The sequence below is a fragment of the Protopterus annectens genome, chromosome 10.part0 (genome assembly GCF_019279795.1).
Source record: "Protopterus annectens isolate FY-2018-M chromosome 10.part0, PAN1.0, whole genome shotgun sequence".
Classification (NCBI taxonomy): Eukaryota; Metazoa; Chordata; order Ceratodontiformes; family Protopteridae; genus Protopterus; species Protopterus annectens.
In genome coordinates this window covers 350,537,097-350,556,899 of record NC_056744.1, presented here as the reverse complement: position 1 = coordinate 350,556,899, position 19,803 = coordinate 350,537,097, and the positions used below count along the sequence as shown (strand labels likewise).

At 44.7% G+C, this 19,803-nt stretch overlaps 1 protein-coding gene across 1 annotated transcript in view; it reads left to right on the top strand.

Annotated features, from left to right (window-relative positions):
- Positions 1-19,803, top strand: part of PRRC2C (proline rich coiled-coil 2C) — a 2,776,386-nt gene that overhangs the window by 2,044,817 nt on the left and 711,766 nt on the right. The window contains exon 22 of the mRNA XM_044086759.1: positions 2,574-2,582. Within this exon, the coding sequence (XP_043942694.1) occupies positions 2,574-2,582 (9 nt within the window). The remainder of the gene's footprint in view (positions 1-2,573; positions 2,583-19,803) is intronic.

Below are 19,803 nucleotides of genomic sequence, written 5' to 3'. Positions count from 1 at the left end.
TCCAGGCCAAAAGCATTATTAAGGCGGCTACTGCCAAGAATCCTACCCCTTCAAGGGCGTTAGACAGATGGGGTAAGAAGGTATGCATTTCTGCTACTCTGGCCATTAGGGCTTTAAATTGCCGGTTTCATATGTTAGTGTCAGCAGCATATTATGGGGCTAATTAAACAGCCAATGATGTTGATTCCTGACTGTGCAGAACACAGATTTACAAGAGTTAATGCATTCTTCCGGCTAAGTTGTTAAACATACTTTGCAGTGTGGTTTTGATGATTTAGAAGCATCTTGTAGGGCTGCTGTCACTGGGTCTGTTCTTAGAAGGCATGCTTGGCTTAAGGAACAAAACCTGCCAGATCATGTCAAAGCAATTTTACTGGATGCACCCTTAAATCAAGAGCACCTATTTGGCAATAAAGCAGAAGTAGTTCTCAAAAGGATGGAGGAGAAAGCTAAATCTTTGCAAGCTGTTAAAAGATTTCTTACAAGTACAGCCACCTAGATTCAGTAGGCATTGGCCTTCAAAGAACTGGTCCTTTCCAGTCCCTTCCAGGTCTTCAGTCTAAACCCAGAGGCAGAAGAGCCCCCAAGACTTCAGTCTCAGGTTATGCACATATCTAAGCAGTGGGGTGCTCCCACGTCCAAAACAGTGAGTAGTAAGCCACCCCCTATGGTAAACTTGCACAATGACGTATCCTTAACTCACCCAAGCCCTGCTCAAGTGCTTGCACCTTTAGGAGGAAAACTTGCTGTGCATGCAAAAAACTGGGAATACATTACCCAAGACAAATGGGCTTTAAACATTGTTTCTCTATGATACAGATTCCACTTCCACTCACTCCCAACCCAAGGTGGATGGCCAGACCTCCTCCCAAACCAGTGGGCGGAGGCCCAAAAGCAAGAACTTTCTCTCCTCAGCATCAAGGCTATTCAACCTGTCCTAGCAGAACAAAGGGGACAAGGCTTTTATTCAAGACTGTTCCTGGTTCCCAGAAAGGAAAAATCCTGGCGTCCTATCCTGGATTTATGTATTCTCAACACCTTTCTGGTGGTTCCAAAATTCAAAATGCTAACTCTCAGCAGCTGCTTCCTGTTGCTAGCCAAGGATGCCTGGCTGGCAACCCTAAGCCTTCAAAGAAGCTTACCTGCACATCCCCATAAGGGAATCTTGCAGGAAATACCTTCGCTTCAGGGCAGGCTGTATGCACTATCAGTTCTCTGCACTTCCCTTTGGCTTATCTACTGCCCACAGGTTATTCACAAAGTGCCTATCTCCAACCATTGCTTTTTGCAGGCAGAGAAGTATTCAGATTTACCCATACTTGGACAATTGCCTGATTCAGGGGGAAGGTCAGGACTTGCTACTACAGCACCTGGCATTTGTAGAGAGACTTCTAACTTCACTGGGGTACACCATCAACGAAAGTAAATCACACCTAGAACCCTGCCAACAGATTGTATTCCTGGGAGCAAGCTTGAACACAACTTCCCAGATGGCATTCCTTACTCCAGTGAAACAAATTTGACAACTTACTTCAACCTGCTGGCCACTAAAACCCAGCTATCTGCAAGGAATATACTGCAAGCTTTGGGGTTCATGGCCTCTTGTATTCTGTTAATTCCACATGCAAGACTGTGTATGAGGAAACTTCAATGGTATCTAACAAGTCTATGGTGTCAACATTCTCAGAACCTGGAAACATTAATTCCCATCATTCCATGTCTAAGGGCAGAGTTCCTTTGGTGGGCAGAGGCCTGCAACCACAAGGGACTCTTTCACTCTACCCCCTGCCGCCCAAACCCTAACAGACACATCAGACTATACATGGGGGGCTCACATGGCAGGGCAGAGCATTCATGCACCTGCATATCGATCAGAAAGAATTGTTAGCTGTACAGAATGCTCTGACAGCCTTCAAAGGCCTTTATTCTTCCAGGACAACTATTGGTAAAGACATACACCACAGTTATATGGTTCATAAACAAGTGGGGGGGGGGGGCACATTTCTACCTACTCTGCAGACTAGCCATGGCTCTGTGGAACACAGCCTTGAGCAACCAAGTGCACCTACAAGCTCACTTCCTGCCAGGCAAACCAAATTCACTGGCAGACGACTTAAGCAGAAATCTCATGGACCCACACGAATGGAAACTGGGACCCAAAATATTCAAACTTTTGGGGAACAGATGGGGAACACCAGAGATGGGACCTATTTGCTTCCCCTCGAAACTATCAATTGAACAAATACTGCACCAGAACTCCCCACAGCCAAGCTTGGAAGGTGGATGTCCTGTCCTTTTCCTGGGAAAGCCTCTCAGTCTATGCCTCCCCCCCGCCTCTCCTCTCGAAGGTTCTACTAAAGATCAAACAAGACAAATGAAGGACAATCCTGATTACACCAGACTGGCCGTGCCTGCACTGGTATCCTCTTTTGTGCAGTCTACATACAGTGCTACAACCATGGCACCTGCCTCAGACCCCTTCCCTGCTGTCCCAGCAGGGGGGCCAAATTCTGCACTCTCAGCTTCAGACCCTGAACCTTGCAGCCTGGCTAATCCCCTGAACTCAGCTTTAGCAACCCTCAGTAAGTAGGTGCTGGATGTCATTCTTGAGGCAAGGAGGCCTAGTACTAGAAAGTCCTTTTCAGAAAAGTGGAAAAGATACTGTTCCTGGAGCCAGTCTCAAAGGATGGCCACAACTGTGCCCAGCTTACCTCATATACTAGATTACTTAACAGAAATGCTCCCCAAGGGCCTATCCTTCTCTTCAATTAAGATTCATGTCTCTGCCATCTCAGTTCATTATAATACTAAGCCACCCCTCTCTTCTCATCCTCTGGTAAAACAGTTCCTTAGAGGGGCCAAAAATGTAAGACCCCCCCCCCCCCACAGGAGAGCTCCCACTCCAGCCTGGGACCTTAACTTTGTATTGGAAAAACTTACACCCCCCCCCCCTTCCTTTGAACTGGTTGCTACAGCAGAGTTGAAGTTCCACTTGTGGAAAACTGCTCTACTTCTAGCTATCACCTCAGCAAGAAGAGTGTCTGAACTGCAGGCCCTTGTAGGTTCATAGGTTGGTACTAGGCTATTGGCCCTAGGGGCCTGTACAAGCCTAGCCATAACAATTCCCTGGATATTTCTTCCCACGGTATTTACTTCCTTGGACCCCTGTCTAGCAGGGTGACTGACATGATCCCAGGGGTGACTTTCCTGTGAATTTCCTATCTCCCATCCAATCGTCAAGGTTCCTTTTAAAGAGGGCCAAGGAGGTGCTCTGCTTGACATGTATGGGCAGTGTATTTCAGAGTATGGGTGGTGTCTGGGTCAGGAACCTATCCCTCCAGCATGTTTTGTTCATTGTGATGACAAGGTTTAGATCCCTGGACCGTGTGGCTCTGAGGGATTGGGATTTCTTTAAGTGGAGCATGTCCAACAGCTCAGGGTTTGACATGACCTTGTATGTTGAGCAGAGATCACCTCTGAGTAGACGATATGCCACAGAGTATAGCTGGAGGTTTTTTTAGACGGTCCGCATAGGGCATCTGCTTTAGGCCTGTGATTCTTTGTGAGGTATTTCTGCGGCCTTTTCAACTGTTGCAGATGTCTTGTGAGGTACATTCCAAATGGGGCGTTGTACCCTATAAAGGGTGTAATGAGGGATGAGTACAGTGGGACAATGACCTCCTTTTTTCTGGATGAAAACCCCTTAGTGATGGTATGCCACATAGGATTTCCTGACACTTGTGGCGATGTGGTTATTGAAGGTGAGACCACTGTCAACCTGTGTCCCTAAGTCTCTCATCACACCATTATCTTCCATGCGGACAGGGTTTCCCTCAGGACTAACCCATCTTTTATGCCCAAGGTGGTGTCTAGTGTGGCTTTACACCAGTCCATTCATTTGCCTACTGATGTCCTTCAAGGATGCATCTGCAGTCCTTACAAATGGGTTGTCCTGTCGTCAGGCAGCCCTTCGGTCGGCCGGATTCCAAAGTCTGGGTCTGGCTTCGGCTGGTGTCGCACTTCACCTGACGTCATTGCTGCACTTACTCGGGTATAAAGGCATCAGCCGACGCCATTTTCCTCAGTCTTTCTTGCCGCGTGGCACCCGAAGCAGAAGCTGTTCGCAAGTGCCGGTCGGTCAGAACCAGAGATTACTACTACCGAATACTTCTACTACTACCGAAGACTTCTAAAAAGCTAAGTACCCCGTTGGGGACTCTTTCTTGCCTCAGCCGATGTCAGAAAAAGTGAATAACTGTTTAACTTGTGGGAAGCAAATACCTCATAAAGATTTCCACTCTTACTGCTTACCTTGTTTAGGCCCAGACCACGACGTAGCAGCTTGTCTAGCCTGTGCTTCTTTTAACCGACGGACGCTTAGACGTCGGTCGGAATTTGCTGAGCAGTTTTTCGGCTCTGATTTTGCTTATATTATGCCGTCTGATCCTCCGACTTCACAAATATCCAAAAAACGCAAGGAAAAGAACCGACACTCGCGGTCCGCGGTTTCGGCCGAGACCGCGGTTAAGACAACCGCGAGTGTCTCGGTTTCGGCTGAAACCGAGCAAGCGGTTCTTCCTTCAGCCGAAAGCTTACATTCTACCGAGGCCTCTTCCAACCTGGTGGAATCGGCTTCTGAAATCCAACCTGCAGTTGTGGTTTCTCAGGAATTATCTGACACTATTCCCTTGGATATTTCAACCCCTGCACGTGGAGCTGCTAGGCCTTCTGCAGCCATGTCCATTAAGGCCTTTGCCAGGGCTAAAGCAGCTAAAGCTACTAAATCTGTGCCTGTTAAGACCCCCTCTCACAGGCCTAGCTCCAGTTACCAAATGCTTAGTTTAGCAGAGGATCTCATTTCTTTAATCCGGGGATCCCAACCTCTCCCAGACAGGGCCTCTCACCCACCTCCAGAGAAGAGGCCTAGAGCAGAGCCCCCAGAGCCAGTTTCCACAGATGATTCCTCTGATGATTCAGATAATACAGACCCTCCAGAGGCTCCTTTTTCCCCTTATGAAGACTCTGATGCTGAAGAGTCCATCCCTTTTGCCTCTCCACCTGAGGAATTTTCCTTTGGGGAAACCTTGCATGCTATGAGGGAACAATTTCAGTGGCAGGGCCAAGATTTTTCAGACTCCAGAAAAGGCTTAGAACCTTTTTGCATTTACCACAACATAGGCCTTTAGCTATACCTCCAGTTCTGTCTGTTGTAGATGATGCATTTAATGATGCTTGTACTGCTCCTGATTCATTACCTCCGGCCCCTGCTAAGCCCAATAGGTTCTACAGGGTCCCGGACACGCATCACCATTTATACAAGGCTCCTTTTGCAGATCCCGAGACTATCTCCCAGGGGCCTAAGGCTGTAGCATCTACCTCTGCCAAAAATCCCCTCCCCTCTGAAAGGGAGTCCAGGTCCTTAGAGAGATGGGGTAAAAAAGTTTACACTTCTGCTACTCTGTCAGCTAGGGCCTTGAACTGTCAATTTCATATGATCCAGTATCAAGAATTTATGCTAGACCAGTTAACCAAAAAACTGTCCTCTGATGAACCTTTAGACAAGAAATATGTTCAGAAAATGGTACATAACATTCAGCAAGTTAGTAACCATTCTTTAAAATGCGGCTATGATGCACTGGAGGCTTCCTTTAGATCAGCCATGACTGGCACAGTTATCAGAAGGCATGCATGGTTAAAAGAGCAGGCCTTACCGGACCATGTCAAATCAAAACTATTAGATGCTCCCATGGACAAGGTCAGTTTGTTTGGCTCTCCTGCACAACAGGTGCTGAAGAAGATGGAAGAGAAGGCAAAATCTGTCCAAACAGTGAAAGATTTCTTACAGGTCCAACCTCCAAGGTTTAGCAGGAATTGGCCCTCCAAGAATTGGTCCTTTCCAGACTCCTCCAAAGCACAGAGAGGCAGGAATAGGCGTTAGAGGCAGAAACCAATCCAGAGGTGCCTACAGGGGACGCCAGTGGCAGGGTAACAACCAGCGAGGCACAGACACAGCCACCACCACTACTACAGGACAATCACAGTGACTTGGCTCTGGCACCGCCTACCAGGGAACAACTAGAAGCACCCTTAGGCGGGAAGCTAGCTTTATTTACAAAGAACTGGCATTACATCACAAGAGACAAGTGGATTTTGCAGACAGTAGACCAAGGTTACAGGTTTCATTTCCATACTCTACCAGGAAAGAGAGGAATGCCAAACCTACCTCCAAATCAAAAGGCAGAAGCTCTGCAACAAGTAAATCAATTATTAAAGATGAGAGCTGTGGAAAAGGTACCACATATGGAGCAAGGAAAGGGCTTTTACTCCAGACTCTTCCTAGTACCAAGGAAAGAAGGCAAATGGAGACCTATTCTCGATCTGTCCGCTTTAAACACATTCCTCATTGTTCCAAAATTCAAAATGCTGACCCTACAGCAACTTCTTCCCATGCTGGGCAAGGAGTCTTGGCTGGTAACTCTAGATCTCAAGGAGGCATACCTGCACGTCCCCATACGACCAAATTGCAGAAGATACCTCAGATTTCTTGCAGGATCAGAGCATTATCAATTCTCAGCATTGCCCTTTGGCTTATCTACTGCGCCCAGAGTGTTCACGAAATGCCTGGTATCAGTAATCGCTCATTGCAGGCTTCAGGGGATCCAAATCTACCCTTACCTGGCGACTGCCTAATACAAGCGGACAACAAAAACAAGCTAGCAGAAGACTTGAAAAGAGTCACTTACCTTCTACAAGCCCTGGGATACACAGTCAATATAAAAAAGTCAAGGCTGATACCATCCCAAAAGATAACCTTTTTGGGTGCGGAGCTGGACACATCCAAACAAATGGCATTCCTAACAGTAGAAAAACAGGAGCAACTCCCTCTCTACTTCTTGGCATTAACAAAACAAAACCATCTAACAGCAAGAAAAGTCCTACAAGCATTGGGCTTCATGGCATCCTGCATAATATTGGTCCCACATGCCAGACTGCATATGAGAAAACTACAGTGGTACCTAAGGAATTTATGGTCTCAGCACAAGCACAGCCTAGAAACTCAAATTCCAATAATTCCATGCCTGAAGCAAGAATTCCAATGGTGGGCTCAGGCCTGTCAATCAAACAAGGATTGCCCTTCCACAGCACTCAACCAAGCCAAACCATCACAACGGACGCCTCAGACCTCGGTTGGGGGGCCCACATGATGAACAAATGCATACAGGGTTTATGGACTCAAGAACAGCTGCACCTACACATAAACCTAAAGGAAATGCTGGCAGTAAAACTGGCAATTCAGACTTTCAAACCATTTCTTCGACAAGGCCAATTGATAAGGACAGACAACACCACAGTTATGTGGTACATCAACAAGCAGGGAGGCACACATTCGTACCCTCTATGCCGGATGGCCCTGGACCTCTGGAATGTGGCCCTGAGGGCCCTGAGTTACAACATTCAGTTACAAGCAATCTTTGTACCAGGAAAAGAAAACACTCTAGCAGACATATTAAGCAGGACTACCATGGATGCCCACGAATGGATGCTGCATCCGGACATCTTCAAAACCATTACAAGAAAATGGGGTCTCCCAGAAATAGACTTATTTGCATCCCCACTCAATCACCAATTAAAGAAATTCTGCACCAGAACGTACCACCCACTGGCATGGAAGGTGGACTCCCTATCCTTCAGTTGGAAAAATCTGTCAGCATATGCATTCCCACCACTTCCTTTGATGCACAAGGTGCTATTGAAGATCAAAGAGGAACGTCCAAGGATCATTCTGATAGCTCCAGATTGGCCAAGGCAACATTGGTACCCATTACTGAGGAGCATGTCTCGGGAGCAGATATGGACCTTACCCCTAGTTCCCTTGCTGTTAACTCAGAACAATTACAACACCCTGCATCCAAACCTGAAGACTCTGCAGCTGACTGCCTGGAACATTGCATAAGACAAATTAACCCAAATTTATCCCAAAGGGTTAAGGACATTATCTTAGAAGCTCGCAGACCTTCAACAAGGAAAACCTATTCAGCAAAATGGAAAAGATATCTCATTTGGAGTACTGCTAAAGGGGAAGATGTGTCACTGGTAAACATAGCCAACATCCTGGAATACTTGGCAGAGCTATTCCACAAAGGCCTGTCCTACTCTTCCATTAAGATTCATGCCTCAGCTATTTCAGCAGAATACGACTTGGATCCTCCAGTTTTCTCACATCCTCTGCTCAGGCAGTTTCTGAGAGGAATTAAAAATGTAAAACCTCCTAGGAAGCCACCATTACCTGCATGGGACTTGAACTTTGTGCTAGAAAAATTGACACTACCTCCTTTCGAACCAGCAGCAACAGCAGAATTGCAATGCTTGTCATGGAAAACTGCTTTCCTGCTGGCAATCACTTCAGCAAGAAGGGTTTCTGAGCTACAGGCATTAATGGCAGTACAACCCTTTCTGATCTTCCATCAAGATAGAGTGTCCATGAGAACAAATCCTACTTTTATGCCTAAGGTGGTCTCCAGAGTATCTTTAAATCAGGCTATCCACCTACCTACATTCTTCCCCAATCCACAGAACAGGGGAGAAAGACTGTTGCATACCTTGGATGTACACAGACAATTACGCTACTACCTGGACAGGACCAAGAGCAATAGAAAGACTGACCAGCTACTGGTAGCATATGCAGCAGGAATGGAAGGGAAAGCAATTACAAAACAGACAATATCTAAGTGGATAGGAAATTGCATTAGATTTTGTTACTCCTACCATGGAAAGAAAACTCCAGAAAACATCAGGCCTCACTCTACAAGAGCTACAGCCACTACCACAGCTTTTCTACGAGAAGTGGCTACCAAAGACATTTTAGAGGCTGCTACTTGGAGCTCCGTGCATACATTTGCCAAGCATTATAATTTACCTTTATACTCTAGATCCCGAGCAGGTTTTGCCACTGCTGTTTTGCAAGGGATCTTAACTACACCATAATTCTATCTTTCCTCCTCCCCCAGTTTGGCTATGGTATTCTACCCATTTGTAAGGACTGCAGATGCATCCTTGAAGGACATAGTACAGTTTTGTACCTACCATAAATGTAGATGTCCGATAGGAATGCATCTGCAGTCAGGATTACCCACCCTCCTTCCCCTCTGTGGTACTCCTAGGGTATTTGCCCCTCTTATAGCTAGCTGGGGGAATCTATTATGGTGTATTTGTTTGTATATATGTACATACATGCTTATTTTTTGTTTGCTCTCTAATATTTTGAACCATTGGCATTTATCAAAATTTAGCCTTCCTAGAGGGCACCTGGCATCTGGGGCAAGAAACACTGAGGAAAATGGCATTGGCTGATGCCTTTATACCTGAGTAACTGCAGCAATGACGTCTGGTGAAGTGCGACACCAGCCGAAGCCAGACCCAGACTTTGGAATCCGGCCGACCGAAGGGCTGCCTGACGACAGGACAACCCATTTGTAAGGACTGCAGATGCATTCCTATCGGACATCTACATTTATGGTAGGTACAAAACTGTACTTTTTCCTTAATCCTCAAAATAAAGAGGAAAGGATACTGCATTCACTGGATGTGCACAGACAGCTTAGATTCTATTTGGATAGGACTAAGCCTCTCAGAAAATCTGACCAGCTGCTAGTCAACTTTGCTGCAGGAACAGAGAGGGGAAGGCCATTTCAAAGCAAACCATATCTAAATGGATAGCACACTGCATCCATTTCTGCTACAAGCACCATGCAAAACCTACTCCACAGGGGATAAGAACACATTCCACTAGTGCTACATCTACCTCTACTGCATTTCTCAGAGGAGTCCCTACCAGGGACATCCTTGAAGCTGCAACCTGGAGCTCGGTACACAGCTTCACCAAGCATTGCCACTTGCCTATCTTTTCTAAATTCAGAGCTGGATTTGCCACAGCAGTCTTACAGGGCCTGATTGCCAGGCCTAATGCTTCTTTAATCTACCTCCACCCTGTGTCTTAGCTTTGGGAATCAACCCAAATGTGATAACTGCAACAGTGAAACACGAAGAACATAGTACAGTTGTGTACACTTGCCATAAATGTAGATGTTCGAGTGTATTCACTGTTGCAGTCCTGGTTTACCCTCCCTCCAGCCCCCTGATTGTCTTTGCTTTCAACTATCCTTTTTGGTTTAGCATATCTTATACTATGTGTATTTGCTTTTTGCTCGGGGTGTTCGACACCATATAATTGCTTCATATTTTGGGGGCACCTGACATCTGAGGCAAGAAAAACTGATGTAATGGCATCGGCTGCATGTTTTATAACCCTGACGACCTGACGTCATGGAAGAAGCGACAGCATCCGATGTAGAAATCCCGAGACTCTGGTATTCAGGTTGGCTGAGGGCTACCTGCAGGAGGTAACCCAAATGTGATGACTGCAACAGTGAATACACTCGAACATCTGCATTTATGGTAAGTGTACACAACTGTACTTTTTGAATGGGGCTTACATATATTTAAAGCATGAGCAGTAACGCCCTGCTAGCTTGTCACTATACCCATAATAAGTTAAAAATATCTAAGATAGTGCTTCCTTTAATGTAATTTGGTAGTCTATTCCATGTATCAGCTGCTCTCTTAGAGAACCAATTAGTGCACCTCTCATTCCTCTAGAGTATTCTACACAAGTTGTCAAATGATTCTTTACAACTTTTTGGTAACTACATCTTGGAATGTCTGGGGTTATCTGTAAATGCCCTGTATACCTAAATAAGATTGCCCCCTAAATATCTATATGCGACTGTACAAGTTCAGATATTTTAGTTTTTAAATAACTTATACTTTTTCACATCCATGGCTCCCCTTGATAAATTCCCACTACACTGCAATTTGTCCATGCTTGTTTTCTTATAAGGTTTCTGTGTTTTTACACCATACTCAAGGTAGGGTCTAGTGTAACAATCTCTTCACATTTCTGATTTCCTAGGCTTTATAAATTTTATTTATTTAACATTTGTTAACCGGGTTAGTGTGAGTGGGCAAAAAGCTCATTTTCAGCAGAGACCCGAGGAGAAAAGCTCCAAAACAGTTAACAAATATGTAAAGAAAACTTATCCGGGTATGTCAGCAAAAGATACAAAATTTTATTACAACAAGAGCAGCAGTGACACATTAAGACTTGTGAAGAAAAAGAAACGATAGTAGTATTAACAGAGAAATATTTACAATAATTATCATCCAGTTAAGAAACGAAATGTACATTACATGATATCTGTTTATCTGAGGGGGCAAACAGGAGAAAAAGATTGTGGAGTAAGAGGTCAAGTTGGAGAGGAGCAGTGGCAGGTCCAATTAAGTATATAATCTTTTAGTGCTTTTTTTAAAACAGAGCGTCACTGATCGCTCTAAGGTCGGGGAGAGTTTATTCCAGGAGCAGACAGTGGCATGACTATATAGAAGTTTGCCAATTTGCCTGTTGGGCTTATATACTTCCAGGCGATGCTGGGCTGCACTTCGAAGACGTTTGGGGCTATATGGAAGGTTAGGGTAGAGCGAGTGGGGCAGCGGAGGCATTAGTAATGAGTGGGTGAGATGGAGCTGTGGAAGTAGAAGTTGGTTATGTATTTTAGGACATTGGAAGTTTTTTAGGGCAGTGCAGTGATGGGCGCGCTGTAGGGGAGATTTGCGCCAACCTAGCAATTTTATTGTAGGTGGATTCAAGTTTTGCCATGAGGTTAGATTGGAGATTAGAGAGTATAGGTGCTGCACAGAATAGAGTACGCAGTAGAAAAGCTTGTGCTAATGAACATTTTGTTAACCATCATCAGGTATTTTTTATTCCTATGTAATAGGCCTAGTTTTTGGTGGGTTTTTTTGGTTGATTGGTGAATGTGAACATCATATTTGAGTTGATCATCAATGTAAATGCCAAGGAGTTTAGTATCTGTTTCTACTGAGATGATGGTGGTGTTGAGAGATGCGACTAAGAAGGTGTTTTTACAATGCTGTAGAGATTTTGGGAGGAAAAGGTTTTTTTTTGTTTTTGTTTTTTTTTTTTGGGGTTAAGTAAAATTGCATTGCTAGTTTGCCATTTTTCCACAGACAGGATAGAGTCTTGGGTAAGGGACAGAGGGTGGGGGAGATAATCAGAGCAAGTCTTTTTTTTTTTTTTTTTAATAAAACTTTTAGATCTGTAACAGTAATCGATTGAGCTTTGAATTTTTCTAAACATATCAACCAATCTTACCCGTATGCTCAGGTCCTTAAGTCTACAGTTTCAGTCAGCATGTGCTATGCTAAGGCTTCATCTTTCAGTTTGTCTAAAGTCTTATATGCTTAGATTTGATGTATTTATCAGCGTATTATTCTCCTGTGCCCAAGTGGTCAATTTAGTCAAGTTCTTTTGCAGACATGTGCTATTTGTCGCACATGTAATGAGTTTACCCATTTTCAAATAGTCTGCATACAGACTGTAGAACACCTCCAATGAAAAAGATGAGTGTAAAAGGTAATCTGAAGAAGCATGGGCCTAGGCTCGAGCACTTTGGGACACCCTAACTAACATTGAATTTCAAAACCAAAAAAACAGAAGCTGGATGCACCGGTTCAAAAGCTTTTACTATGTTCAATAACCACTGGTACTTGGACCTTTAGCCTTCAAAGGATACAACATCATTACTGAACAGATGTCTAGCTAGGGTACTAGCGCATGTTACTAACACCCAGTAATTATGCAAAGCAGTTATTAAATTTGAATGGCAGGAGAGTTGTTGGGTTTTGGTGGACGTTAGTTCATTATATATGAACGTTCAGTTGAGATGGGGCGGAGGCCATTTGGGACTTTATTGGTGAGGGCTTTTGTAGTTAGGTTGCTTGAGTTTTGTTTTGCACATAATTATTTTAAATTTGGGAATGAGATTTCTCCAGCATAAGGGAACGGCACTGGAGCTCTGTGCCCCCACATATGTGATCATCTGTATGGATTATTTTGAAGTTTGTTTATGGTTTTGAATTGTATAGGAACTGTGTTGTAATATTTAGATGCTATATTGATTATCTCATCGTTTTATGCAGGGGACATCCTGTGGAATTTGATGTTTTTTTTTTTCTGAGCTGGATACGAATGATCATGTGTTAAAATTTTCTATGTTGAAAGGTGGTGGTTCTGTTCAGTTCTTGGATGTGGAGTTCTATTTGGATGCTGTTAATAAGATTCAGTTTAGATTATTTAAGAAAACTACTATAATTAATTTTTTGAATGCAGATAGTATGCACCCCCCCAACCCCTCGTTTAGTGAATTCATTACCCCTTGGTGAATTTGAGAATTTCCCGAAATACTTTGGAAGAAAATTATAGGGCCAAATTCTTGTTGGAGGCAAAAGAGAGGTTAGTTGAGAGAGGATGTAAGGAAGTAAGTTTGAATCAGGCCTTTATGGAAGCAGTAGGAGGTAGAACTGTGTTTAGGAATGTCCTCTGATAAGAGGAATGTTGGTAGGGATGTTTTTGGAATTGGAACTTGTGATAGTGAAAGGGATTTGTATTTTGTTTCTAGGTATTCTTTGTTTTCAGAGGTAATGAGAAATGCAGTTAAGATTTGTAGTACATTGTAAAAATGAAATAGCGGAGCATTTGTTCCTTAGGTTTGTAAAATTTTCTTGTGAGGTATGCAAATCTAAAGGAACTGTTGAATATGGCCGTGACCAGTGTTCCACAAGAGCTTGTTGGTGTTTTTGCTTGTGGACGTTGCAAAGTGTGTAATTGCATTAGGAACACTTCAGGTGCCAATATAAATGGACGGAAATTTGTTTGTAAAGGTAGGTTTAATTGTAGTTCTTGTGGGGTGTGGATGCAGTAGTACCAAATATATTGGACAAACAGAGCTGTTAAAGTGAGAATAATGGGACTTTTGGGGGACATCCACAATAAAAATTTGAAAAAGACCAGTTGCTGAACACTTAGTGTACATGCAGGGAATGACGGATGTCCTTCTACTCGTATGCTGCTGTATTCATGACATCAGGAAGTTTGCTCTGGTGAACTCTCTAACGTTCGGCTGTTATACAAAAGTTAAATGCTACCGCTGGGGTGTGTGCAGTTTCCTGCACCTCTTCTGTGTTGTCTGTTGTAAATGGACATTGGGTATAAATCGGATGTCAGCACACATCCATCTCAGAAATTTCTGCCACCTGTGTGACTTAACAGCTCTGGTCATAGCTTTATTGGAAAAAGCGTTTTTCTACATCCGACTCCAGATAAGTACCCCATAGGGGGTTTCTAATCTTTTTTTGCAACTGCTTTGGGTTTCGTGTCCGGTAGGAAGGGAAAGTGAAGGGATGGAAGGCAAATTCCACATAAGGATTCACGAGCTCTGCCTGTTCTGTCTAGGCTGAGAACACGACCATACCACATGTAGTATTTGTCGAGCCTTTGTCCCCAAAACCCCTGGAAGCCATCTAGTAACCTTGAATTTGTACCTTGAGAACCAAAGGCTTAAACGTCTAACCGCATGTATGGACCAGACGTCGAAACCCTCAGTTGAGCCTCAAGTCAAGACGGACAAAAAGAGCAGGCCTAAAGTGACTGCTGCGCCCTCCACTCCAGCCATACCTCTCGAGGCCAGTGAAGGCCCAGAGTCGGAGCTGGAGTCCTCAGAGCTTCTTGCAGTGGAAGGCCCAGAGGAAACTGTTCTATTGCTTGAGGTCTCTTCCCGGAGCAAAAATAAGGCTTCCGAGACGGTTGCCGAGGGGGAAACTCGGCTCATTATTTCCAGAGGACCACATGGGGTTTCTCAGATTGTCGCTCATGAAGACATTGAATCGGACATCATGGAGTTCAGGCTGGCATCAGGCCCTCCTACCCTCCACTGGTTTTCTCAACCTTCTTCACTAGATTCCCATAGGAAAAGAAAGCAGAAGACTATAAGCATATTTCCCAACCTCTGTCTTCTCTGAGCATCGAACAGCCCCCAAATTGGCAGGCCTTTACCCAAGGCCTGCTCAACACTTTCTTGGCCTTATGTCAGGACCCGATCCCTACTCAGGCCTCTCTAACCTCTATCCCCAAGGGAGCAATCTCTGACAAGCCCTCTGAGGAAGAGGATTCTTCAGAGGAGGAGGATGAGTCCCTCATCTCCTCACAAAATGGCTTCTCCCCTGAGATATGCCTCCCCAAAGGAGGAGTCCAGTGACACAGATTAGCCAGGCTAGGATCTCACCTTTGGTGAGACCATCACTAAGATGCAAAATTCCTTTAAATGGGATAGCAGCCAAGTCGCTGAGATTCAAAAAAGATATTGAGTTACTCCAATTGGAGTCTCCTAGCCCTCATGCTGTCCCCCCCCTTGCTTTTCTGGATGCATTCATGGCTGCTTCTAAAAAGCCTGATTCGCAGCCCCCAACCATCCATTCTACAAGGTGTCTGAGGCAGCAATCTTTCTCTACAAGGCTGCTACTACAGATCTGGCAGTCATCTGTGACCATGGACAAAACTTCCAAATTGTTACCCCCCCCCCCCCACACTTCTCTTTTTCCCTCTGATACAGGAGAGCAGGATGATGGAACGCCTGGGAAAGGTGGTTTACACTTCTGCCACCCTGGCTCGAAGAGCCATCAGCTATCAGACACATATGCCCCGGCTCTCATGGCAGATAAAACAGTTGGAAGAATTACCAGATTCCCCAGCTAAGGCAAAGATTTCTTCCCTCCTGAGCTCTTGCTCCCAGGTCACAAAACATTCCATTAAGTGCAGCTACGATGGTGTAGAAGCCTCTGCTAGAGCTGCTGCCTCAGGTTCTGTTAAGGTGTTGCAGCCTCTCCTTGAGGATATCAAATCCAAACTCCTGGATGCACCTCTGGACAGCAGTCACCTGATTGGTGCAGCAGCTGCTGATCTCTTCATAGCCCTCTAAACCAAAGGGAAGGTACTGCAGGAACTGAGACGTGTTTGTCCAGTACCTCATTTTCCGAGGAATTATCCATCTAAAACTTCATTTGTGAGAACTTCTGGCAAGAGACCTCAGACAAAACCCAGAAAGGACCACAAGAAACAGGCCCCACTCAGGCCTGCCTCCATCACCCCTCCCTTTAAACAGCCCTCTCAGGGATCACCTGGTAGTCTCCTGCTACTAGGCTCCTCCCTCAGACACCACTCCATCTATGCACCTCTCCCTCTGCCTTCCAGCTTGGAAGCAGGTTACCCAGGACTCCTGGGTCCTCTCCCTCATAAAAAAGGGATACTTCATGTCCTGGGAGGGCCAGACTCCCAGACCCACCCCAAAAGGCATCCCTCACCCACCCAAGACAAAATACCTTTCTTTTCACCTATCCTGCAAGAACTCCTTGCTCAAGGAACCATTCAGGAGGTACCCACCTTAGCAAGAGGAAGATGATTTTATTCAAGACTCTTTCAGGTCCCCAGAAAGGAAGGTAACTGGAGGCCTATCCTGGACATATCCCAGCTCAACATCTTCCTCAGAGTCCCCTTCAGGATGCTCTCTCTCCCACCCCTGATCCTTCTTCAGGCTTTCCTAGTGTCCTTGGACATAAAACGCCTACTTACACATCCCCATTCACCTACTTTTCGGGAGGTACCTCCACTTCTCAGTGGACTGTGTGCACTTTCAATTCTGTACCATGGATGATGAACAGGGGTATGTTTCTGGACTAGGTCCATCGATGGTGTATCCCAGATGTTGATCTCTTCGCCTCCCCCATGAACAGACAGCTCCCGACCTTCTGTTTCAGGGTACTTCACTCAGAGACCTGGAAGGTGGATGCTGTCTTGATTTCCTAGAAGGGATGTACGCCTATACATTCCCCCCTTCCCCCTCATTCAAAGAACCCTGCTGAAAATTCAGAAGGAACAGTCTCAAATCTTGCTGGGACTCCCTGTTAGACACGACAGCACTGGTTCCCCCTTCAATTTAACCTAGCCAAGTGCAGTCACCACAGGTTACCCCACCGAATGAACCTACTCGCACAAGACAAGGGAACACTCCTGCACCTCCAACTGTCTACTCTTAACCTCACACTGTGTGTTAGTGTGTGCTGATTCCCTTCAGACACCTATACTCGAGAGGGACGTGATCCAGGTTCTGCAGGAGGCCAGAAAAAACTGACTACTGGAAAATCCTACCTGTCAGAATGGAAGAGATTTTAATTGTGGTGTCTAAAAAAATAACCTGCAGCCACTGGGAGCAGAGCCTCCAGTGGTCTTGGCTTATCTTTGTGACCTTACAAAGTCTGGATTATCTTATTCCTCCATTAAAATACATTTGTCTGCCGTCTCTGCATGTCTGCCTTTAGTACCTCCTCTAGCTTCCAGGTTAGAAGTCAAATTCTTTCTGAGAGGAGCACTTCATCTCAGACCCCCAAGGAAACCCATCCCCTCTTGGGATCTCAACTTTGTCCTGGAGAAATTGAGGCTCCCACCTTTCGAACAAGCCAAAGACTTCTCCCTACAACACTGCACCTGGAAAACTGTCCTCTTAGTGGCCATCACATCAGCCAGAAGAGTCTTGGAACTCCAGGCCGTTGTGGCAGACCCCCCTCCCCCCTTCACTGTCTTCCACAAGGACAGGATGTGCTTGTGTACTAACACCTCCATCATGGCCAAAGTGGTCAGTGAGCTGTCCTTAAAATCAAACTATAAATCTGCCAACCTCTTTCCCCTCTCCACAGAACAAGGCAGAGTGGATACTTCATTCCTTAGACATTCACAGACAGCTCAGGTATTACTAAATCCCTACACAAATCTGACAGGCTGTTTGTCTCGTACCACCCAAGAGCCCTGTGTCAGCCTGTTTCCAAGCAAACCATGTCCTCTTGGATATCTAAGACTATTTCATGTTGTTACACTACTCATGGTAAGTCTCTCGCAGAGCAGTGTCCTCCTCTGGGGCATTCCTTAAAGGATTAGACACTGCTGTTATCCTCAAAGCAGCTACATGATCCTCTGTTTACACTGTCACTAGGCACTACAAGCTGGACTTGGTTTCTAGAGGCAGGGTTTGCCAGAGCCACCCTCCATGGGTTTGTGTAAACTGCTTCTGGTCTGCCTCCCCATATATAGAGCAGGAGCTTGTGCACTCTCCCTGATGTCATGAATACAGCAGCATATGAATAAAAGGACATAGTATTGTGTAAGAACTTACCGTAACCTTAGGTGTCCTCTTCTATAAGCTGCTGTATAGTTTCACACCTAGCCTTCCCCCGGACTCCTGGAGTACCTACTCCCGAGTCACCAATTCCGGTGGCATTCACTTCTGAGGTGGATGTGTGCTGATGTCCATTTACAACCAATGTCCGAGAAGAGGCACGGGACATTGCATGCTCCCTAGTGGTAGCATTTAACTTTTGTATAACAGCCGGATGTTCGAGAGTTCACCAGAGGCAAACTCCCTGATGTCATGAATGCAGCAGCATGTGGAAGAGAAGGATATCTAAGGTTATGTTAAGTTCTTACACAACAATACTTTCTATTTTAGTGTTAGCACAGCCTGTTTTGCATGGGGGGGGGGTGTTGATAAAAAATTAAATGAGTTGGAAAGTAAATTCATTCTGAATTTTAGATATTTGCATCCTAGGGGCCTCAATCTTGAGGTTAGTCTGGTAAATTGATTTGAAAAAATCAACTTATTGTTTATTTTTATTGAGTAGTGGGAAATTGTTTATGTAAAAAAATGTTTAAGAACATTTATTTATGAAAGTTATTGTAAGTTGTATATTTTTTATGTACAATTATATTTTGTAATGTATTCATGTATGTTTTAGTATGTGACTTTTTTGAGGTTGTTGGGCACTTTAAATGTAATTTGAAAAGTTTAATTGTATGTTAGTTAATTAGGCGGGGGTTCACCTGTATGTAAAGAGATTGTTTTTATGGTGGTATATCCTTTGAAGGTGAAAGGCTGAGATATCCGTGGTTTTTGAATATAGTAAAAGCTTTTGAACTGGTGCATCCAGCTGCCGTTTTCCTTTTTTGTTTGTTTTTTTTTTGCTTTTGCATTTTGGTTTTGTAAATTTGTGTTTAAACATTGAATTTCACCTGTTCTATTGCTGTGATACTCACCATGTCTTATTTGTAAGGAGTGCAGCTTGTCTATTTTAACAGTAAGTCAGTACCTAGCTGTAGTTTTGTCTGTTTTCTGTATGGCCCTATCAAATACTAAAGTTAAATCTGTATAAATTACATTGCAGCACAAGTTTTCATTCATAACCATTGTTATATTGCTATAGAACATCATGTTACAGGTGGTAACAGATTTATTTTCAACAAGTGTATGCTGATTCTAATTCTGACAACTTATCCAGTAAAACCTTCTGCATTTTGTCCACGACATGAAAGTAAACTTATGGGTCTGTATTACTGTGGGTTTGATGTTCGTGTTACCCTGCTGCAGTCATCACACTTGGGTTATCCTGTCGTCAGGCGGTCCCGCAGTCGGCCGGAATTCCAAAGTCTTGGTCCGGCGTCAGTTGCTGTCGCCTCTTCCCTGACGTCAGTGCGCCAGGGGTATATATAGTGCAACCGACGCCATTTTCTTCAGTCTTTCTTGCCGCACGGTGCCCGAAGCAGAAGCAGTTCACAAGTGCCGGTCGGCCGACTCCTGAGATTTTCGAATTCGAATTTCAGACCGAAGTCTTCTATAAAGCTAAGTAGTCTGTTGGGGAAACTTTTCTTGCCTCAGACCGATGTCAGAAAAAGTTAACAATTGTATTTCTTGTGGGAAGCAAATACCTCATAAGGATTTTCATTCTTATTGTATACCGTGCCTAGGCCCAGACCACGATGTCACTACTTGTCGGTTTTGTGCTAGGTTT